Source organism: Pomacea canaliculata, linkage group LG11, assembly GCF_003073045.1.
Source record: "Pomacea canaliculata isolate SZHN2017 linkage group LG11, ASM307304v1, whole genome shotgun sequence".
Lineage (NCBI taxonomy): Eukaryota > Metazoa > Mollusca > Gastropoda > Architaenioglossa > Ampullariidae > Pomacea > Pomacea canaliculata.
The window spans coordinates 17,029,682-17,054,119 of NC_037600.1; the positions used below are offsets into that span (position 1 = coordinate 17,029,682).

Below are 24,438 nucleotides of genomic sequence, written 5' to 3' on the forward strand. Positions count from 1 at the left end.
AATTTTTTACTTTGTTGAAAACCAATATGTTCATACATGATTATTCGTTCCAAAGGAGTGGTATAAATTTGTCATAAAGAGGGGTTGAAACCCTCCCTTCAAAATGGCGTCTGCGAGCTTCACAAAAATCACTTTTCTTCGGTAACAAGTGGTTTATAATGTCATCTTAACATCATTGAGATGAACAACAGAGGATTTCAGAGACCCCTGGGTCCACGCGTAGGTTTATACATTGTGCTTATTGCTTTTGTCTTTGAGAATTTTATTGTCTTGTCGATTTATCTGAAATGATTTGGCTATTTTTTTTTTAGCACTGTAATTGCCAGATATCGACATGAAGCAGGTGTAAATACATTCTTTTGATAACAGTAGCATAGAAGTTCTAAATAGATATTGGGATGAATTAAAACTTTAAACTTAACAAACTTTTTTCAAAGTCATTTAGATTTTTCTTTATGTCGACGCGGTACGTGATGGTCTTGAAAACTCTTACTTTGGCCAAGTGTGTGGACTAACAAGTGGACACGAATTGCCCGGAAAAACTGCTCTTTTCGTGGCGGATCAATATTTGCAAAGTATTCATACTAAGAGGCAACAAAGAAAGATGTTATCTTAGTAGAATGACACTGCTACATAGTTTTTTGATTGTGATTACAATGTAAATGAAGTTTTAACCTCAGCTACATATAGCTCTCTTTGGCCAAAGAAGGTAAAGTTTGAAAGCATCTCTTGTTATCATGACCAATACAGTATATGAACTACAGTACCAACCTAGCTGAGAAACGTATGAACCCTTCATCAGTTCAAGCAAATGTGAAAGCATACTTATTATGGTGACTGTAGCACTAATTTGTATGTGTGTGTGCTGCTGCTGCCAGGTATGCATCAGTTAATGTGTCCATGCATGTGTTGAGGGGTGGATGAGTGCTTGGTGTATAAGTGTATGTTACCCAGTTTAGTGAGCCATGTCCTTTTTGTGTGTGTGTATTATAGATATAGGCTATAGTGCACTTTTTAAAAGAGCTGGTCATCATTATCACTTTGATCAGCTCTCTTAAAAACTGTTGTTGGGTAGAAAATCAACCAGTCTTTAAATATAGTTTACATCCTAGGCATTTGTGTTATTAATTTAATATATGTGCTTTTAAGTTAAATGCCAGAAGCTCAAATATATTGTGAAATATATTTTGAGTAGCAGTCCAGTTCAGAGTGCCTCCCCTTCCTCCCCAATAGCATTCTTATGTAACCCTTTTAATAGCTTTTAACTTGACTAGCCAGCAGCTGTACATTTTTGGAAATTTATTAAACTCCACTTTACATCTTATATGTACTTTCGTCTTAATCTTTACACTGCTGTACAAGAGAAGTTTCCAGTGTTAATCAGTTATATATAGTTATAATTATAAGTATTTTTTTCCTCCTCACCCATGAAGAAACTTCTGCTTGCATTGGCAGGTACACAACCAAAGATGAATGTGTAAGAAGTGTAGGCATGCATATACATTTCAATATTTTCAGTAGAACTAATGTGTTTTAATATAGTGTCTAGCTAAATGAAAAAATTCTATGTGCAGGGCATGGTGCCCAATGGGGTGCAGGCCTTGGGTGGACTAGGGCCTAGAACACCTCTTATCCTGCAACAACAGGCAGGCAACAGGGCATTGAATCTGCCCTCTGGAGGTCTGCAGAACATGGTCCATCAATTGCAGCTGGGGCTACAGCGGGTGCCACTGGCTGCCGGAAGCCCTGGTGTAAGGATGCAAAATACAGGGTTAAATGCCAGCATTAGTGCTGCTGTCCAGATGCAAGCTCAGATGGTGTCTGCTGCAAACCAAGTTGCTATGGCACAACAGCTGCAGCAGAATCTTCTGGGAACAGGTGGGGCAGCCAGATTTCATGGTCAGTTTCAGCAGCAGCAACAGCAGCTGTTTCAGCACCAGCAGCTGCAACAGCAAAAGTTGCAGCTGGAGCAGCAAAGATTGCAGCAAAGCCAACTTCAGCAACAGTTTAAGCAACAACAGCAACATTTTCAAAGAAGCTTAGGCGCTAGAAGTTTCATGTTAAACAATGGCAGGTTTCCTCTAGTTCTTAACAACAGTGCTAGATTCTCGCAACCTGCTCAGTCTGTCAGACACCCACAGTTAGCAACACTGCAGGCACAAAATGCAGGTGTGGCTTCACAGAGCTTCAGACAACAGCATCGCTTCTCAAAGAAAGTAAACAGCACAGAAGAAACCCAGCGATGGTCAAGTCAAAAAAGAGATTCACCCAGTATAGATCGAGAGATTAAGAGGGAGGAGGATTTGACTGAAAATTCAGTCAGTGACAAAAGCAATAGTATGTTTAGCCACAGTGTAAAGAAACCATGGAAAAGTAATACCAAATCAGATCTTGCCTACAAAAATAAACCTAATAACTGCACAGAGAATGATTATGATAACTCCCTAAGAAATTCTGTGTCAGATGTAAATTCTGACCCGAGAAAGAAGAACGAATCAGAAAAAGAAAGGACTGAAAGTGGCTCGGGACATAAATCAGTGTTATCCACAGACCCAAAGGGAGATGATACAGAAGGTCAGGGTTTGCACAAGTCAAGTCGGATGAACAATCATTCAAGTTCCAGAAGTATAGATCGGACATACAGCCCTTTGTCTTATAACAAGAACTGGAGAGAGAGATATAAAGACAGCCCCAAAGCTGACAAAGAGAAATACAGCCCCTTAGGGGATGGCATTTTAGATGACTTGAATATAAAGCGAGAAAAATTCACTCCAGAGCCTCGGTCACTGTCAGCCTCACCTTACAAAAGGTAACACTTAACATTACAGTACATTTACATTGATATTTACCTTACTAAAGGTAACAATAGGTTTTCGGTCAATATTGATAATTATAATATCTGAAACATTTTATTTTCCTTAAAACAAATTGTGCATGCTCCTTTACTTCAGTAAATAAACATGTCATATTCAGTGCAACAACCATGACATTCCACTGTGTCATTCTTTGTAAAGCACCATAAGCTTACCCATAGGGCTGGGATGTGGCACTATATAAATTGATTTTATTAAATGTCTTACTGTTATTGTGTATGTGAGAGAGAGATTTATTATTTTATATTTGTCTATCTTTGAGCATGTTAACTTCTCATATTTGACGGATCCATTTAGAATCTGCTTTAGTTTCTTCATTATCTAATGTTTGGAATTGAGAAGTTTCTTATTATCACCATTGGGATAGTCCTGATTTATCAAGTGTTAGTATAGACTGATACTTCCAAAAAGACATTTAAAGTTGACAATTCTTTTTGGTTTTCTTTTTTGTTGTTTTTTTTAGGGATGTAAAGAAAGATAACCAAGAGTTTGTCCGGGAGAAAGGAGAGAGCAGGAGACGACGAGAGGAGTTTTATGAGAGCAGAAACAATGACTATGATTATAAGTTTGTATTGCTTCCTTTAGCTTATTTCTTTTAGTATATAATAAATAATAATAAATGTGCAGTTTATATAGGAGCATGCAGTCAGTGCTTGACGTAAAAGCTTTGTCATTATATAGCTAATGGAGGAATGGAAAAATCTGCATTGATGAGGATGAATTACAAAAAACAACAAGGACACAGAGGTAGCAAACACACAGTAAGAATGAAGAGCATATAAAAATAATATTGGTTTGGCCAGGAGAATAATCAGCTTTAAATCGACCAGATCTTTTTGCGACCTGGTGAGAGAACAGCTAGGAGGTTGGGTGCTGATGTATGTGAATGTCGTAGATCTTACAGATGAAGTTGTCGATGAAAATTTGTAGTAGCTCTGAAATGGGTAAACTGTACTGTAGGTTACTTTGCTACATCCAGTCTGTCAACTTTATATGTAGCACAGCTTCCTGGAAGAGGAGATTCCGTTATCTGAGCCTGAATATATGTTATTTGCATCTAGCAACATGTTGTTTTGTGGCATAGTAGAGCTATCTGTGTGTGGTAGGTGGGTAAAAACCTGATTAAGGTGTTAAATAGTAGGGAGGTTGACACCTGTAAGAGAAGATGTGTGGAAGAGTCGGACATGGTTGTCATGGACGCATGTGGAAAGAGATGAAATGAGGGTTGAGGAGTATTGGAAGTGAAAAATTATTTTTACAATAAATAGTAAACATAAATAGAAGTGTAAAACCACCAATAGCAAAATTAATATTTGAAAAAAAAAACCCTTGGCAGTTGGTAATATTGTAGTGTGCAGAGTTTGGTGTCTATGTTGTTATCACAGAATTTATTCCTAAATTCATGTACAAATTGTATTTTATGTACGTATCCCTAGTGTCATTTTTCTTGAGGTTTTCTTGTCAGTTTGTGCAGTGTGTTTATATTACAGACAAGGAAGACGAACAGAGGATGATGACTTCTTTGAGCATGAGAGGATAAGGAGAAGTCGCAAAAGGAGACACTCTCCAGACAGAGAGAGCAGGTATGCTACATAGGCTGTTTCGCTAATACTGAATATAGAAAACTCTCTTTGAAGACAGCAAATTTGGCAAAAGTGAAAACTGCAATGTGAATAATAAAACTTATTCTGTATGTGTGTGTGTTGTGTGCTGTGCTACATATGTAAAGGGCTTTAAGTCAGCTGGTGCTGGTGATAAAAGCTATGTAAGTGCATTGTGTTTGTTTCTCTTGACATTAAAAGACTTGAAACAAAGTTCTTTGTTTTCATCCCGATTGGCTTATTGTGTCCACTAAGGTTCATTTACGTATTTCTCTTTGATGGTGCTTATCCAAAACTTTTGTGCTGGAAAAGATAAATTTGTTCTCTACAATGGAGGATTCATCAAAGTAACTACAGAACTGTCTGAAACATGTTTTTACATTGTGGCTGAATATGTATGTACTTTTTTCAGCAGGGACCGCAGACCAGAAAAACAGACATATATGGAGCGAAGAGATACAAAACGGAGTTCTTTGGACAGACCAGAACCTCTAGAAGCCATTTCCTTTAAGGATTCTGAGCCGGTGTCTTCAGAACCTGTGGTTGACGAGGACATCACACCTTGCTGGATTCGCAGCTCACCTGCTGACTTGTATTTTGCTCGCAGTTCAGAGGTATTTTGATGTTAATATATGGCTTCATTTTTTTCCACAGGGCAGTTAGTAGCAGCTCCGTAACAAAGACTGCTTTCAGCCCTTTGGTGTTTTTGTCTCAATACTGTGATGTGCTGTGGGAGGTCTTGTATTATTTTGTGTGTTAATGGTGTCTTTGAGTGGTTGTGTCAGTCGAATGACTTTGTTTTGAGATATCATAAAAAGAACAGTTGGATCATGGACAAGTTACCAAAATCCAGTTATGGCAATGGTCTTTTCTTGATTTTACAAATAATGTAAATAGCTCTCATTTTTGACACATTGATGCTGGTGAAACAATCTAAGTAGTTGACAGTGTAGTTAACCGAAGCAGCTGAAATGGGCTGAATGAAACTTTAGCAGTGTAGTTGACCAAAACAGTTTTTAGGAGGACCTTCTGATAGATGTGCAAGCAAGGTGGACAAAGGATAGAGAATGGTACACTGGCTCAAATGAGATGAGGGCTAGCCCCTCATGACCCGTGCTGGTAACCTTGGCTGAGGAGTCTTGTACACATGGGAAAATTTGACACAGATGACCACTGAGCAACTCCTGAAAAGAAGCTGTGACAAAGGTAACAGGGCTTATTCAGCATCTATAGGGACAGTGGGCATCTTTCAAACACAAGCCCATGTAAGATGAAGCAGCACAGATCTCCCCTTTTTCCCACTCTACCTCCAGCCTTGTCAAAGGTCAATGACTCCACTACCTTATGGTTAATCTTAGAAAAGAGAGGCTGAGAGTAAATTCCTACAACAAATCATGATGTAAACAATATGCAAGTACCACAATCAGGGCCCAGGGTACATATATTTGTAACCAGGTGACCTTTTAGGGCATCAGCAAACTTCAGGATGGGGACAGTAAATATGTGCTACTGGAGCTATTAAGGTGAGAGAAGGAACATCCATCAGTTCAGGTAATGTCCACACATTACACCAGTTCAGCAAGAGTTCACCTATCATACTGATGGGGGAATGGCAGAGGTCAGGTGGCCAGGGTTTTGAGGTCAGATAGCCAGGGTTTTGAGGTTGGATGACCAGTAGTTTTGAGGTCAGATGACCAGGGTTTGGAGAGAAGTCAACTGATGAAGGCCACAGGTTCTGGTATAGAGGGCAGGAAAACAGACATCATCATGGCATGGGCTTCCTCATACACTGCATCCATAAAGAAGTGGTCAGAGTCGTACACCTATTTCCAGCAGGCTGATCTTTATTCAGATCATGTTAGTTTCAGCTCTTATTTGGTTCCTCTTTGTGTTTTCTGCATTTGATTTTATTCTTCGTTTAGTATGGTTGTTTATTCTTTTATAGTTCATATGTTATTTGTTTTCCTGTCCTTGATATGCTGTCCATGTTTCGTTCTTGTTCTTAAGTGCTAAGAGCATTGTCCTTAGGAGTGTGAGTATGCGCTTTACAAATTTTGCATTTATTATTATTATAAATCTCTCCCTATAAAGTTTAGTAATCATAGCTTGTTGAATAATCAAAGTTGTCCATATGAAGTCTAGTAATCGGTGGTATATTGAATATTGAGCGTTACTGGCTATCACTATTAGTCAGCTGAAATAACATTTCTGCTGTATGATGGAGCAAGACTGTGTCAGTACACTGATGTCATTCCAAATTAAAGTAATTCTAATTAACCATAATTTCCATTTATAAAATTGCAAATCCTAGACTAAGAACAATTGCACATTGTCTGTCCAGGGCTGTCTAACTGCCACACAGAAAATGAAAGAACTGGAAGACCTTTTTGAAGAGGAAATTGTAAAACGTGCTGAAACAGTTCGCAGTTCCCAGCCTGTAGTAGAGCTGCCACCTCGCCCTCAACCAGTGTGTCACCACCACCACCACCATCACCATGGAGACAAATCAGGTAAACAGTGTGATAACTCTTCTGTCCATGTTGGGATATCAACAAGGGATAGTATGCATTAAGGTTATTTCAATATCTAAAAAATTTCTCGTAAAGAATAAATAGTTTTGATTTGCTTTAATAACAATTATTATCATGTTGTTATTACTGCTTACTTTGTCGGAGGTATGCTGCATTTGTTGTACTTTGCTTTGTTCAGGTACTCCTAGTAGGGAGAGTGTACATTTATTAATGTTTTGAATGAGCAGGAGTCCTAGAAGTAATTAGTTTGAGTAAACTAGTAAGTTAAAATATGAGACTGAAATTTTTTCATGATGGGGAGGTGGGTATCAGGTATTTTTTTCTTCGGTAGATGTTTGCAGTTGATGCAGACTCGAACATGTCCTCTTGGGTTTTTCTTTCTTACAACTTGCTGTGGATTTTCTAGACACCAGCAGCAGCAGCAGTAGCTCAGACTCAGACTCGGACTCAGACTCAGAGGATGAAGAGTCAGTTTGTACGCGATGGATGGAAGAGATGGAGAGAAAGAAGAAACATCCTCACTGTCTGCACCCAGAACTGTGGTATAATGATCCAGGAGAGGTGAGCAACAAAAGATTGCAAAAGTTGCAGTTTTTAACTCTTGCTAATGAAGTTGAACACAGCATCATTCTTGATGAATTATCAGTCCTCAAAGGACGGTGCATTTTTTTATGTAAAAGAAAAATAACTGTAGTACTAAATTTATCCTTAAACAATAATTTAGGCACTAAAGGGCTGATCAAAAAGGACATTTAAGAATCTGTATCTAGCTGTCACACCAACAAAACTGCTGCCTTTACATATTTTTAAGAGTAAACTTTATGTCTTCAAGAGAAGATAGCTTTGTGACTACATCCACACTATAGCCAGACTTTGAATGATAATATTTACTTTCAAAGAAGAGAGAGAAATCGTTGTTTCAGATGAACAATGGTCCACTTTGTCGATGCAGCATTAAGGCCAGAAGAACGGGTATACGACATGATATATATCCTGGAGAAATGGTAAACACAGACACAGATTCCTTTTCTTTTACCATTTTTGTCTGCTATCTTCCTGCTGAACTTGAGTCTTACTAGGTTTTGAGAGAAAATATGGAATTTGAAATTCTTCAGATGCTGTATATTTTGTGTATATCTTAATGACTAGATCACTTTTAAAGTTAAAAAAACCCATAGCTAATACTGAATTATATATTTTTTATGATGTTGCATCACTTTTACACTATTGAGTGGTGTTTTCTTTTTATTTCTTATATTGCAGTATGTAGAACCATGTGAACCCTCTAGCAACAACATGAAACAGCTGTTTCACTATCGCATCACCATGTCACCTTCCACCAACTTTTTGGTGTGTTGCTTGAAACATTTACACATTTGGCTTTAGACATTTGTTTCTGTTAATATTTAGTAGATATGATCTACTCTTGTGCTTTGTATTAGTTTGTCATCATTTTTGTGGTTAGCAGAGATTACTTAAAAATACATTTATCATTTTCACAGGTTTGATAAATAGCATGGTGAAAACTTCATTACCGCTAGTCACAAACTGAACTCTTATTATCTTTTCCTTGTTTGCAGAAATAATTTCCGCTTTTTTCTTTTTCTACTTTATACAACTAAGGCATGAGACCCACCATTAGTTTCCATTAACCTTATGTCAAGCTGTACACTACTGGCACAACCTCCATCCAGGAATTCAATTATAGGTGTAGCTTATTTATTGGTGGATTTCTGTCTTTTTGTTTGCAGACAAACAGTCCTACTGTGATAGAATTCGACAACCATGAGTTTATTTTTGAGGGATTTTCTCTCTTTACTCATGAGAAGTTAGAAAATGTGAGTAATACATATAATAAATGCAAAATTTGTAAAGCACTTACTTACATTCCTAAGTAGTATCCTCTTAGAGCTTAAGAACAAGAACAAAACACGGACAGCACACAAGGGACAGGAAAACAGACAAATAATATATGAGCTATAAAAGAATAAGCAACCTTACTAAAGGAAGAATAAAATCAAATACAGAAAACACAAGAAGGAATCAAATAACAAGAGCTGAGAGTAACATGATATTGCTAAAGGAAGGGTGTGAAAAAGGACTAGCATTATGGGAAAGTTGTTAGGAGTAATGTTTACGGAAGAGGTGCGTTTTTGGTGCATGTGTAAACGATTCAATAGTGGGTAGGTGGCGGATATGAAAAGGGAGAGAGTTCCATTGTTTCGCTGCACAAAACTAAAAATCCTGTGGCGATATATTGTTGTTTTTGTGACAGGAAGAATAAGGAGACAAGTACAGAACTTGAGTTATTATTTTAGAGATTGTTGATTACTAAACTAGTTACCTCTCTTTTTGTAAACTTAAGAACATTTTAATAGGCTAGAAAACCCTTATAGAGTCCTGATTTCATTGTTTAATTAACAAATTTAAAAAAAAAAATTGTATATCCTCTTTCAAGGAGTGGGAGTTAAGATGAAATTCTAAAGAATGACTATTAATACTTCTTTTCTTTGTTTTAAAGATTTTTTTAATTGTAATTGTTTTTATTGTTATGTTGTTGCAAAGATGTATATTCTGTTGGTCAATGACAGGTCCCACTGTGTAAGGTGATAAGATTCCACATTGAGTACACCATTCACTTCTTTGAGGAGCAAGCTCCTGAGGTTTGTCTTCTGCTCTAGTACATATTATCACGTTAATGGGGAAGGTGGTCCCATAATCCTTCTCTCGTTTGGGTGTGAGGCACTTGAGACCGCTAGTATCTCAAAGCCAGCCTTTCTTCTTTCTATGGAGTCTGGTACCCATTGAACAGCTGGCTCAGCTGGAGAAAGTATCCTGCACCATTATGTGCTGAATGATGAATATATTGTTTTTTTTCCTCTCTCATTTTCCTTTTTTTAAACTTTATTCATTAATCTTTATTAGTTTCTTTCCTGCACAGTCGCAAGTATTGTATGTTTTTGCAAAAAAAAATTTATTGTCAAAGTTAATATATTTACTGAGTATACCACATGTCCTGTGAGTATATCACAAGTATTCCATTTTAACAGAACTTCACCATTCGAAGTTTGGACCTCCTGAATAGGTTTTTATTTGTGGAAATCCTGGAACTGGTTGATATGGACTGGAAGGGATTTGGAAGTGGTTGTAACCGGTTCCATCTAATGCCACGCTTTGCGAGATCACTGCCAGGTTTGTTGTTAGTGTTTTACAACGTTCCAGCAACTAAGGCTATATCACAGCAACGATCACTCCAGGTACTGAAGGGCAATAAAGCTTTTGTGTATAAGCATGAAAGAAATGTGTGTGCAAGTACACATGCTTGAATGTAAACACACACACAAATACAGAGGTCTTTGCTGTCAAAAATAAGCTATTTTTAACAAATGATAATTATCATAAATACTTTCGTACCCACAGTTTAATTCCAGAAGTGTTTGAATTTTTGTGTAAACTTCAACTCTCTATACACACAAAATAGACAGCTTCTAGATTTTTATTAACCTATTTTGTTACTAATATTATTTTGATAACTGTTTTTTCAGAAAATGGAAAAGAAATCCTCTCGATAAATGAAGTATTGAAATATCTGTTGAGAAGTTCACGGCCCTTAGTAGCAGAGAGTGATCTTCCTTTGATAGCAAAGATGACAAAGGAAGAGTGGCAGTCTTGGGTAGATGTGGTGTGTGGCATGATCATCACTTACCCTAGCAAGGTCTGAACTTCTCTTTATCATTTTTTTTCTCTCTTGTCAACTTTTTGTTCTCCATTAAATGGCATCTGATTTCTGTGGAGGACACAAAGATTATTTGTTGATAAAAGATTTTGCATTTATGTTTGGTACTGCATATAAACTATTCACCTATTTCACTTACTTTTCATGTCCGCATATCCAAAGGCCTTTATTACATTGCAGACAAGAAACATAATGTGCTGAGTTACCCTGCTGAATCTGTTCTGTGTTTTCTGTTGGCTCTTTGTACTGAAGTTACACATTTCCAGTTTGTGACATTAGATGGTCTTCAACCTGAAATATTTGGTAGGTTTCTCATTTTGCAGAAACCTAGCTCTGTGCGTGTGGACCAGCTGGACCGAACCAAGCTGTTAGAAGGAGAACAAGTGCCTCCCCTTGTTGTTCATTTTGGAATTCGTCCAGCCCAGCTTAGCTATGCCGGTGATCCAGCGTAAGTAGTCAAGAAACTGCATTGAGGTGGCTTCAAGAAATTTTTGTTGTAAATCTACTTGGCATGATCAATATGCTTGCTCATTTATGCATTGACTCCTGCCAGAAGTCATCATTTATGTCTAAATTATCTTTTCATCAATTAGATCAATGTAAAATCATTGTGGATTAGATCTTAAGAACCAATGCTTGCAATTCCCAGCTAGTCTCAGAAATTGTGAAAGAAGTTTGTTTTGGCTGTGAAACTATAGATACCAGAAGGCATGGAAGCAATACGTAAAATTCAAACACCTCCTCAACTCAAAACCCAAGGTCAGCCGTGAAGACAAGGTCAAGCTTAAGAACAAGGAAGCCCATCTGCAAGAGATTCAGATGAAAAGGTCAGTCTTCCTGTGCCATAAAGTGATTGTTGGCATCATGGTGGTAGAGAGCTGAAGCTATTAATGATTTCTGGTAGAAACAAGAACAGTTTAATAAGTGATGCCTGCATAAGAATATACATGAGGCACTGATTTGTAGGTTTCTTTTGGGTATTGTTCTCTAACTTGGAGAATTAATTTGAAATGATGCAGTGGAAAGAGTCAAGACGAATAGTGGGAGATATGTTAGTGTATTCTGTTTGCTTAATCAGTAAATCAGAATGCATTGTTGCGACATCTTGCTCAGATGCATTTGTTCATGTATCTGCTTACTGATCAATTAGGAGAGGACAGCTGAAATTAAGATAACTAGTCAGGATAACTCCATATAATCATATCATGATAAGTACTCGAAGAAAGTCCGGAAAAATAGTATTTTTCTAATAGCAGTTTGTAAAAAAGATATTTAAATGTTATTGATTTATGTTTCATGCTGCCCTGAAAGAAAAGTGATTTTGCACAAATACAAAAGTGTTTTGATCAGCAATTGTTATTTCAGTAAAGAAGTTGCTTTCAAAATGTATATTTTTCTTTACACCAACCAGTACAATGAAAAGGGAGGTTACAGTTGAGCTACCCAGTGAAGGATTCATCCGCACCGGCTTAAAGTCTGATATTTGTCAAGTGAGTGGTTTATAAACCATTTTATAGTACTGCAGTATAAATTACTGTAGAATTCATAGTATATAGACAGGATCTATCCTGCCATGCTTTTGTTTTATTTATGTTGACTTCGTGACATCAGTTTTCTCTCAATGGCTCAGTGTGGAATTGTTAATGTTTCTTTTGCTTTGACTGGAACATAAGTTTTGTCCATGCAGCTAAGTTTGTGTCATAAGAAAATCTTCAGCTCATTTGTCCAACCAAACAGATTTTAGTTGCAGCGAGTTAACATCATCTACAACAAAGAAAATAAACTCAAGAGCAGTCCATTCAGTGTGTTTATTATTTAGCTTACATTTCAAGGTGTTGATGTCCTTTATACTGACTGCTCACAAAAGGTACACTCATTGTATTGATACACTTATACTTAAAATGAATTCACAGTTCATATTAATAATATTTTGTACAAACTTTTAAATATATATTTCATGTTCTAAGATATTTTCTGCAAATTTACCATGCCAGTACATAACCTGTGTCGTATGTCTTCTGCAGCATGCACTGCTTTTGCCTGTGCTTCTTAGCCATCTGCGACTACATGCCTGTTTAAGAGTCTTGGAGGATAACTTGCAATACAAGTTTAAAGACAGAGCATTGTTGCAGGTATTTACATATCTTGGCTGAAATTAGGCCATTATTTAGTTTGCTTACTGGTAGAATAGGACTGTCTTTGCTGACCTCAATTTTATTTTCTCTATATTATATAAGATCTAGCATCTTTTTCAACGTGATCTGACATTTACATCATGTTTATGCTTTTGGGGATTTTTATTTTTTAACAGCTTTCCTTAACGCACACCTCTTTTCGCACAAATTATGGCACCAATCCTGCCCACGCACGCAATTCCTTGACAAACTGTGGCCTACGACAGGTGGAATATGGTGATCGTCGTGTGTATTACCAAAACACAAGAAAAAGAGGTACCCTTTTGTTAATTAAATCTCATGTCTGATCACAGACACATGAATGTACACGCTGACCTATTACATAAAGAATTTATTTTTTCCCACATACACCACATAGTATTTTCTTTCTTATTTGCTGTTATTAGCTAATCAGTTTTTTCTCTTGAAACTAGCTTTCTAAATCTATTGCTTCCAAATTCACAAAAATTTAGTCACTTGGAAAGAGTAGAGTGTGTATAGCAACTGACCCAGTTAGAAAACAAGTACTGTCAGGGACATAATCTTGATCTTTGCCTAATTCACAGGCATCAACATTCTGGTGGACATCATGTCTCGCATGGGAAAGAAAGAGGAGACCATGTCTGACATACCTCACAATGAACGGCTTGAGTTTCTTGGTGATGCTGTTGTAGAGTTTCTTTCCAGGTCAGTTTATCGCCAATTTTTTAAGAGTCCTGATGTAGTATTGTGTTTTCCTCCATTGCAATGCTAACCATCTGTAACTTCAAGTGCAAAAATCTCTCATCTTTGGTTTGGTTCTTAAAATTTCTTATTCTGCTCAGCCTGCACAAGGTAACAAGTGGATAGTCATAAAAGTTTTTTAATGTTTTTTTTAATTGAAGAAAGAAGATAATTCTGGCAGCTTCATGACATTGTTAAAATGTGGTCTTCTCTGTTCTAGAAAATAAGTTTTTTTGTTCTGTTATAGCGTCCACCTTTTCTACATGTTTCCCTGGCTTGAAGAGGGAGGGTTGTCAACTTACAGAACAGCCATTGTGCAAAATCAGCATCTAGCCGTGTTAGCAAAGGCAAGTCACCAGCACCGTCTGGCTATTTTTTGTTGTTTGGGGGTATTTGTATACTCATAATGTTTTATAATATGCCACAAGTGCCATGCCTTTTTCTTTTTTTTTTTTTTTCTTTTTTTGTTTTGGCAAGGCTCTAAAGTCTAAACTATGAAAACAAACCCAAAAAGTGTGGTGTGGATATTTTTTCTGACATGGATCTTAAAATTGTCATTGTGGTAGTGGCATTCTTCTTCAAGGTCAAAAGCTAAATCAGTGCTTTTAGCTTTCTGGTCATGAAGGTAAGGTAGCTTGCAGCTTTTAAAGTAGGAGTTGATGTGACAGTACCAAGCTTATATAGTATGCAGTCTGAGGTCAGCTCACATGATTTTGCTTTTCTTACACAGCACCTCCACCTTCAGGACTTCATGCTCTATGTTCATGGCCCTGACCTGTGCCATGAGTCAGACCTCCGACATGCCATGGCCAACTGTTTTGAGGCTCTAATGGGTAGGTGTTTTTAAGGTGTTCAGGTTGTAACTGATAGGGCTGATGGAGAGGGAGTTTTGAGGGTGGTTGTGTAACTTTATTTGGGTGGGTGTCTGCATACACAAACTGCTATATTTGTAAATTAGAACCATCAAATGATTAGAAGAAGAACTTGTGAAATTGTTTTCTTGTAAATCTTTTCAGTAGAATGGGTGTTCGTGATTCTTAGCATAGATATTATACCAAAAGCTATTTTTGGTCTTTAGAATCTGTGGTTGAATTTTCCAGCGTTTGCTTAAATCATTTAACATAAATGGTATTTCTGTTACAATAGGTGCCTTGTTCGTTGATGGAGGAGTTGAAGTTGTGGACAAGATATTTGCACAGACACTGTTTGGAGATGATGGTGTGTGTCTCAAGACATGGATGGAGCTGCCACTCCACCCTCTCCAGGAAGATGAGCCAGGTGGAGATCGACACTGGATAGAGTCCAGCCCTGCTCTCCAGGTGAAATGTTAGCTGCATGTGAGGTTACATGAGCTGCATAGAAAATTAGTTACATAGTTAGAGAATTAGTTACATGAGCTACATAGAGAATTATTTACATGAGCTACTTAGAGAAGTAGTTTCAGAAGCTACGTAGCTAGAGTATTAGTTGCATAGAGAATTACAGAAACTTGATTGGAGCAGGCGTTTGAGTAGGTCAGGGTACTTAATTAAGTTAATAGTATTACTGTGATAGTATTAATCTAACAGTACAAATCTAATTGTGTTAAATTGCTGTAAAGACACAGACGGGGGTGGGGTGGGGGGTGGAGTATAGGAGTAATTTTCTTATGATGAAGAAGTCTAACAGATATAAATAAAAATCACAAGTTTCTGTTTGCATTTTGTATCACTTGTAGCTTTGTATATAGAAGATTGTGAAGAATAGACAATGGAGTTTCTTACTTTATTAATGTGCAGAAATTGGTGGGGTTTGAAGATGCCATTGGTGTGATATTTGCACACATTCGTCTGCTGGCCAAGGCTTTCACTCACAGAAATGTTGGCTACAATTTACTTACAATGTGAGTCTTTCAGTTTTTGTTATGAGATAGAGGAAATGTGTTTGTTTGCAGGTATCATGCTGACAGAGCATTTCACCCTTTGTGTGTTTTTATTTATGTGAACAATTTCCTGAAAAGAATTAATAATTAATAAATGTTTTATGTCTGTATTTAACAAATTGTTGCCTATCAGGTTGTAAGCTCTGCAAATGCATAACTACTTTACCTTCAGTGAATATGATTTGCACAAATATTGAGATTTTGTGAAATGTTGATACAACTGATCTCAGAAAAGCAAAAGTAACTATAAGCAAAAAACCGCTTTCTATTTGACATTGTAATGGAGGTTATAATGGTGCTATGGGGTGTTTTACTGATCAGGGGACACAATCAAAGGTTGGAGTTCCTGGGGGACACAGTACTGCAGTTGATTGCCTCTGAGTACTTATATCACCATTTTCCTGAACACCATGAAGGGCACCTCTCTGTACGTAGTGGTGATTTATTGCTATTCGATTTTGTTCTTCTTTTCACTGCAACATTTAATGGTTTTGTTTTCAGAAACTAGACTTTTGACCAAGGTATATGCCATTTCAAAGCTTGGTTTGGTTCCAAATAGTGTGCGATATTACTTTCCAAAAAAAAAAGCATTTAGATCATTCTTCTTCTTAGAAAATGGTTTATATCTGTGGGGGTATTCCTAGCATGGTCAGTGTGCAGTATTGTGGAAATTTCTTTTAGAGAAACAAAATTTAGATGTGCTGTAGGAAGAACTCCACATTTCACATGCCCTATACATAGGGAACCAGTCACATTTACTGCCCCTATGGCCACAAGGTCACACAACCTTTACCTCAGGGGATTTTTTTTTTTCGACCTTTTAGAATCTGCTGAAAAGGGAAGGTAGGATTTACAATGTTTGTTTTAATCTGATGTGTTGTGCAGTTCTTGACAGTGAGAGAGGATTTATATTTTTTTAATTTTGTTATTGCCTTTTGAATGATAAAAGGTCTTGCATATCTCTAAAGAGTGAGAGGAGGATTTACAATGTTTTTGTTTATTTTATTTTTGGCTTTTGAATCTAATGGAGGGCCTTGTAATCTACAGCTGTTAAGAAGTTCCCTCGTCAACAGCCGCACCCAGAGCATTGTGTGTGATGACCTTGGGATGACAGACTATGTCATCTACAGTAATACTGGAAGTGATAAGATTGACATGAAGACCAAACAGAAAGCTGACCTTTTGGAATGTGAGTCACTTATATCTACCATAAATGTTTTCACTGTTCGGTTGAAAATGCATGGTCTACAGTTGAGCAGGAAACTGAACTGTTAAGAGTGAAATTTTCACCTTGCGTCTGCCATTTATTAATGCAGAATATTGTGTGCATGTTTGGCAGTGTTTTTTAAATACTGAATACAGTTTTGTGCTATTCAGAGCCCTTGGTATAGATTGTTATGATTAATTGTATTATATTTTTTTTATGAATTGAAAAGTAAAAATTTGTATGCGTTTTGCATCTGTTTTATTCTCTCTCTACAGCATTTCTAGGGGCCCTCTATGTTGACAGTGGTATGGACTACTGTAAAACATTTTGCAATGTCTGCTTCTTCCCTCGGCTTGAGGTAGATTTGTTGGTCCTAATTTTTAAGAACCAAATCATCTTACATCTTCTGTGCTAATCATATGTGGTAACGCAGGAAGTCATAAGATTGATTTGGTGAATAAACAGAATGCTGATTATTGACTTTAGTTCATGTAGTCAAGACATTGTAGCACGAGAGAGTTTTTGCACAGATTGGTATAGTGTGGTATGTATATGTGTACCTTTATATTTGAATGTGGTGATAGCATGGTATAGTATTCAGTTGTGCACACACAGGTGCATGTGTGTGAGTGTGGGAGTACATGTGCTTGTGTGCATATTCACTTAACTAATAAACAGAGTGATAATATGTGCTCCTGTGCAGGATTGCTTTCAATCAAATTATGCATACGTGTACAGGACTTCATTTTGAATCAAGACTGGAATGACCCCAAGTCTCAGCTACAACAGTGCTGTCTAACCTTGCGGAAGATGGGTGGGGGCGAGCCTGACATTCCTGTGTATAAGTAAGTCTCACCTCTCTGGAGAGGAGATGGGATATCTTACCAGTATCTTACCGGTACATCATTATTTTTTTACCTCTTTGCTTCCTTCCTTCAAAACTAACTTTCACTCAAAAAAATAAACGGCAAAGAGTTATATTTGCTTATTCCCCACTAAATAAATGCACAAAAAGGCATAAAAAAAAACACAATGAAGGTAAAAATTTGATGATTTTCCCTGACAGATTTCTGGGTTGAGGCATTGTTTTTCTGCAAGAATTTTTTTTTTGGGGGGTCTTTTGTTGTGTGTGTTTTTTTTTAAAGAGGGTGAGTTGGTATGAATTATACACTTTATACTAAAAAAGTCTTTACATTGCTAATACCCTGGGTGTTTGTGTCATCAAGGGTAATTGAATCACTGGGACCATCCAATACAAGGAAATATGTGGTTGCTGTATACTTTCGAGGGGAGAGACTGGCTACTGGCACAGGACACAGCATACAGCAAGCAGAAATGTCTGCTGCAAACAACGCCTTAGAGATACGATCAGGTGACCTTTTTAGAAATGGCAATGGTCAAGAGTGTCTACGTATAAGCAGCCAGAAACAAAATTTTAAATTACAGTAGATATTTGAATTATTTTATCATATTTCTCAGCTATCCAATTTAAATACATAAAATTAGATGTTAATGCAAGTTTTTGTTGTGTACCCTAGATTCTGCTCAGTTTTGTTTTTTTTAAATCCTCTTCATCCTCTTTTTAATTTTTTTTTTTTATGCAGAATTGTTCCCTATACTACAGCATCAGAAACGATTTCTTGATCGGCGACTCAGTTTGAGTGATCGCTCGCATCGATCCCGCTCCTACAAGTCCAAGACCCGTAACTCCTGTCAGCCTTCTCCCTCCTCTACAGAACCTGGATCAGAGCGAGGCAGAAGGGGAGCCATGGACTGAGGTGTTGTTGCTCAATTTTTTTATTGTGAATAATGTTGAAATTCCCTCAGGAATCCTGTTACATGCCAGCGTGGGCAGAATGTGCCACAGCTTTTGACTGAGATATTCTCGTACTGAAATTGTCTCATACTGTTGTTTCAAATGGGCACTGTACATGATGAGTATAGTCTTCAGCCACTAACGGTTTAATATATGCATATTTTGGGGTACATCCATCCACCTTCTGTGGCCTGCAGTTATGAATGTATTCTTATTCTTTTTTTAATGTCTTGGGCAAAGTGCTCCTTCTCTCCAGCAGGCATATCAAATTTTTTTATTGATTCACTATCAATGTAACAATTTTTATGAACATGACTGTCATGAAGATGCTGCTTTATTCAGCTCTTTGCTTCTAGTCTGTCCCATGTATGCGTCTCATTTTGTTATCTTTCCTGCCTTCGCTGGCCTGCTGCATCGCCATATCATGAGAAGACAGCCATGAAAACAGCTGTTCAGGCAAAACTGTGATTCAAAATATATTTAGATTTTTTAAATTTTCTATTTAACTTTTATTCTTTTGTAGTTTTTACTGCTACATTTAATTGGGGCAGTCAAATGCTGGCAGGATCAAGACCTTTGAAGATAACTCCTAAATAAAATGTTAGGAAAAGAATGATAAAAGTAGTTGTAAGAAGTAGATTTTTAGTTATTTTAACAAATATTTAATGTGTCTTCACTGCTTTGTGTGCTGTTGCTGCCCTATGCTCCTCAGAGGAGCAATAAGGAATAAACTAAACTAAACTCACTACTTTGTAAACATTGAATTTCTTGGGAAGTAAAAGCAACCCGAAAAGAAAACACCAGTCAGAATGATGCAATCTTGAAACAGAATCTTGATCATATATGATAATCTTCAACAAAGATATTTGCAAGCTGCCAGATTTTCATTAAAAATAAAGTCACTTGAAGCTGCATTTTGAAAATGAATTCAGCATGATTATACATACTTGGATTTTTGAATGCAGTAAGACTGAATATCTAATGCAGTGACTACTCAGGGATGAAATCCCCAGCATGATGTTAAGTTGATGTGGACCAAGCATTTAGAGTTGCATGGTTTTGCTAAATTAAACTGCAGCAGTGTTTCAATTTACAACAAAAAAAAAGTTTCTAAGTATCTCTTTTCATTCCAAATTTTTTTCATGCATATACCTGCGTGTGCATGTGTATCTCTATGTGTACACATCAGCATGAGAATAAAGGGCATAATAAGTGTAAAAATATCATCAAAACCACAGATCTGTGGATTATTTAGTCATGCACTTCTTCACAGTGGGGCCATGATTTTTAAGAACTTTCCACAGTTTTATCTTAGCCATTGAATCTAGATATTTCTTTCGCATTCATATAAGAATCTCAAATGTTGGTCTACTTTCAAAGTGACTTCCTCCAACTAGGCACAAGTGCTGTTTTAGAATTAGTTTCATTTTCTTCCTAGGGACACCCCTACAATAAGGTTAAATATGCTTGATCTTAAGAGGCTTGAATTAGGCTCCTGCGGTGTGTAGCTTTGCCTGTGAAGGTGACTGCCTCGGCCCTGGCCTATGGTAGTATGGATTTGACCATGGAAACATGGTAAGATTCCATCTGATATTGTCAGTTATGACAAGAGGTCCAATGTTATTGCCTCATACATGGCACTGGTTGTGCAATATCGGCTACCTCCAGAGGTTCAGTATCAAATTAAACATTTTATCTTTTGACTCCTGTGAAACCATTTGAACTGTCCAGTGGCACCAGTGCACGGATGATCAACTGTCCTAGGTTCAGGTCTTATTTCATGTAGCCTTTATTGCTAGCTCTGTCTACAACACCACCTCTCACCTGTCTGGTAAACCATCTCCTGTAGTTATCTCCTCCATCTGCATTTTTTAAATTTTCTGTTCTGCATTTTTTAAATTTTCTGTTCTGCATTTTTTAAATTTTCTGTTCCTAGCCTGTTTTTTCCCTAATCAGCATCCCCAGTCTCACAATTTTTCTTTCCTCTTGAACAATGCTATTCCTTGTAAAACATTTGTAACTATCCAGTTTTGACCATTCCATGATACTGCCAGTGGTTTTGAGATTATTCATAACTGGAATGCGCAGAACAAACATTCTTGGATGATCTTTCTGTGATGCTGAGCACTCAGGTTGAAACACCCAGTTACAGCACTAACAACAGTGTCCAAACTGAAGATGGAAATTCTAATGACTAGTATGTATCCAGTTAGCAGTTAAGCATCTCAACAGTTAAAGAGGGTATAATGCATTTATCAGTGACCGCCAAAGATGTTTTGACCTCCATAGACAAAAGGTCATTCCCTTACATTTGTACATATGCAATCACCAAAAACAATCGTTAAAATCATCACGCACAAAAAAAAAAAACAAATAGATGCATGTCATGCAGAATTGCTAGTCTTCATGTACTCAGGTTCAGAAGATCAAGAAGTGTGAAAGTCACATGCGTAAGTGTGTGTCAAAGTCACATGCATAAGTGAAACATTAGTATTGCAATCAAGAAAGTCAGTAACTTAATAATAAAGTATCAGTGATACATGTTTTAAATGATGTGTCTTCAAAACAACAGACTGTGAAGAGAAAAGATATAAATAGCATAATACATTTTCAGAAAGTCTGTTCCTTGCCAGCATATCACAATCATAGATCCCTTAAAATAATATTACCATTTCCCAACATGCCAGCTCCCTTACTATATAAACTGATATGCATGAATACACTTGTTAATACATTGACAACAAAGGGAAATTATAAATTTTTGAGTGAAGCTGATTGAGAATGAATTACATTTCTTACAATTGTATAAACATCATGAACTGAACTGTGAGTGAGATAAAGTGAAGGGAGATGTAATGCTGTGAGAAAGTCTTTGTGTATGCTACTGATCTCTTGATTTGAAAAAATCATGCAAAGATTGTATAAGCAATGCATAATTTTTTATGTGTGTCAAACTGCAGAGATGCTACAAATACAAAAAAATTAAATGATGGCAGTTGATTTGAAATTCTAATTTGAAAAAATCATGCACAAATTGCTCGTGCAGGTTGTTGTCTCCAGTTGTTGTCAAATCTCATAGCACAGGAGACAATAATAGCAGTTGATTGGATAATTTGATGTTTATTGCATTTTAATTTTTACTGCAGTTGTGATAATGAAAATGGCAGAATCAATGACAGTTGACTGAAAGAAAAAGCTATCGAAACATGGTGCCCACAGATGTTTACTGTTTTTATGGAATAACAATACCTAGCTATTGGTGTGGAGAGGATGCAAGAGACATTGATGGGTGACCAATGTTGCAATGATTGATTAAAAAAGCTATTGATGGCATAAAACTATCAGAATTGTGATCATAATTTAGAAGACAATTTAACTGCCTTGCTGTAAAATCTTGTAACCTTTTGCGCTTCTTTGAATGTAAACAGTAGCAGAAGAAATGGTGGGGAGATTATTTGTTTTGTAAAAACAGTTGAAATAGAAAATTCTCGAACTATATTTAATCCTGCATTCAGTGTTTTCATGTCTCCTCAGGTAAGCATTGGAAAGATCATTGCTGCATTCTTTGTTTCTCAATATATGTTTGCACAATTTTGAATATGACATGCTTTGTTACGTTTCCAATCCTCCTGTCTGAGAAGATTGCTAGAACATAGTGGTCCAAATATTTCATCCATTCCTGCATCTGTATTTGTTTGCCCTATGCACCATTTCCAGCAGAGTTTTGTTTTCTTAAAAGCTTTCAAATGCAGATGGATGTTGGGCACCACCCAGATCTGCTTCTTTCTCAAGATCTGCCTGCTTTGATCCCTCTGATACCTGAGATACCCTGTTTTTATCTCCATGTCTGTACACATAAAAAATAAATCAACAGAGACTATGTAAGGTTAGCTCGTTTTTACCATTCATACATTTGATGACAGGTTTGGCTTAGACCTAAACTGTAGATGTGCAAGTCATCATAAAGGTCAAGATCTTTTGACAATATTTCTACAAATTTTAGGAAGTTTTACAATCTGAATTTTTTTGGTTCCAACAGTAAAGATTATAAAGCAAAACTTTAGCTAGATTGTTAAAAGGCTGACACGGGGAACTATATCACTAGCCTTCATCTACTTGCATTGCTTCATGTTGCTGCGTGATTCCAACCGCAACTTTTTTCTGCTTTACTAACTGCACGTGTCTGTGATGGTCTTCATTGTGACCTCCAATTCCTGGTTTAGCCATTGTCATTGTGGGCTTATTGTTTAAGTGTGGGTATTGAAACAGTCTTTAATTGTAGACAGTGGTTGTGGCAAAACAGTTGTAACAAAAACTTCATTGAGCAATTCCCCATTTTTCATCCCTTATTATTATTATTATGAATTTTATCAATTGTGGCTATGCTTGTAGTTTTCATTATCTAAAGTATTCAAGATATTCATGCTTTACGTCTTTGATCATGATCAGTCCAAATTGTGGTGTGTGTATGTGCGTGTGCGTGTGTAACAACACATTGACCACAGACATTTCCAGACTTTTTTTCCAGTGTGTGGAGCGGATGCAAAATCTCTTGATGGGATCATTCTCTTGCTGCCTATGGCAGCGATGCCAGTAGCAGTTTGGAAGGAAATTTGAATCTGTCTGTAAGCTTAAAGAGAATGTTTATGTATGTTGACATGATTGAATCTGTAAGCCTTAGGAGAATGTTTATATGTGTGAATCTGTAAGTTTTAGGAGAATGTTTGTGTGTGTTGACATGATTGAATCTGTAAGCTTTAAGAGAATGTTTGTTTGTTGGCATGATTGACTGGATGACAAAGGTGAGAGGAGGCAAATTTAAAGACAGTATGTTGTTTGATTCAGTAAAATATGAATGTCACCACTATGAATTTGTGATCTGTGTGTGTCCATGACTTTTTATGTGGTTTGACAGTACCTGTTCATGATATAAGAGCTTTAGCGTGTAATTTAACTATGCCCGTGTGTGTGTGCACCTTTCAATGAAATCATGATTTTCTCTGTTCACACCTGTCCATGTTGTTATATGTGTAGTGTGCTGGTTGGGATTGTAATATGGCTTGTGAATCAGACACAAATAAATGTATGCTACATATCTTTTCTCTTGTTTTTTTTTAATTATTATTCATGTAGACGCAGTTGGAAACTGACATTTTTGTGATTAAGACCGAATTAAATTTGCATTGACTTGGAAGCAGCAGAAGCATAGACAAAATGAATATTCCTGCCAAATGTACTAAAAGTCGATCTAAAGATGGGGTTTTGAGTAATCTTCAAGCACTGCCACAAACACCACCACAATGTTTTATTTATAAGATGCATGTGTAAACACGCGTATGCAGTACAGCATATATATAGCATGCAAGTCTCTCCTCTTTACCAGTCTTGCATTTTTAGCCTCCAGCCACAGAGACTTGTTTTAAACTATGGCAACCAGGGGCAGACACCTGTAAATGTATTTATGTTTGGTGTGAGCTTCATGGCTTGGGTACTTATACAGAGATCCTTCTGTGCTGAAATATGTCATCTGTTCATTTCCTTTATCTGGAGTGGTTGATCAGTTGACTGGGTTGGGGTGGACAAACACAGCTGCAAGGCTCACTCAGGCCTGTCGTGTAAGCAGCGAGAAGCGAACCCCATTTCTTAATGTTTGTCAGCCAGTTTTTCTTCTGTTCAGCTTGCTGTCTGCCTCTGTAGTCTTAAAAGTGTTGTGCCTGGTCACATAGTCACAAGACTGCATTGTTTTATTTTTGCGACACACCAAGAAGGCTACTCTGCTTCTTGGTAGCAAATCTGTTTCTTGTACATCTGCTACCACAACTAAGATGCAAAGGAATTAATGGTTTCCATAAAACA

General features: G+C 37.0%; 1 protein-coding gene across 1 annotated transcript; it reads left to right on the plus strand.

Annotated features, from left to right (window-relative positions):
- Nucleotides 1-65: 65 nt before the first annotated feature.
- LOC112574738 (ribonuclease 3-like) lies at nucleotides 66-23,677 on the plus strand. The gene is made up of 29 exons (XM_025255969.1): nucleotides 66-219; nucleotides 1,575-2,809; nucleotides 3,337-3,438; nucleotides 4,364-4,456; nucleotides 4,887-5,088; nucleotides 6,816-6,984; nucleotides 7,412-7,566; nucleotides 7,929-8,009; nucleotides 8,269-8,355; nucleotides 8,757-8,843; nucleotides 9,597-9,668; nucleotides 10,056-10,197; nucleotides 10,551-10,720; nucleotides 11,065-11,189; nucleotides 11,440-11,568; nucleotides 12,153-12,231; nucleotides 12,766-12,873; nucleotides 13,053-13,191; nucleotides 13,482-13,602; nucleotides 13,886-13,985; nucleotides 14,369-14,471; nucleotides 14,785-14,957; nucleotides 15,417-15,520; nucleotides 15,881-15,986; nucleotides 16,607-16,748; nucleotides 17,042-17,124; nucleotides 17,505-17,611; nucleotides 17,993-18,138; nucleotides 18,371-23,677. The coding sequence occupies exons 1-29, from the start codon at nucleotides 181-183 to the stop codon at nucleotides 18,541-18,543; spliced, it is 4,572 nt and encodes a 1,523-aa protein (XP_025111754.1). The 5' UTR covers nucleotides 66-180; the 3' UTR covers nucleotides 18,544-23,677.
- Nucleotides 23,678-24,438: the final 761 nt, after the last annotated feature.

What these genes read in the sequence shown, in the direction of transcription:
- LOC112574738 (XM_025255969.1), top strand. Translation starts at nt 181, where the DNA reads ATGAACAACAGAGGATTTCAGAGACCCCTGGGTCCACGC. An exon ending in GGCTACAATTTACTTACAAT is followed by an intron (nt 15,521 to 15,880) that starts GTGAGTCTTTCA and finishes TTTACTGATCAG; the next exon opens with GGGACACAATCAAAGGTTGG. An exon ending in CCTGACATTCCTGTGTATAA is followed by an intron (nt 17,612 to 17,992) that starts GTAAGTCTCACC and finishes TGTGTCATCAAG; the next exon opens with GGTAATTGAATCACTGGGAC.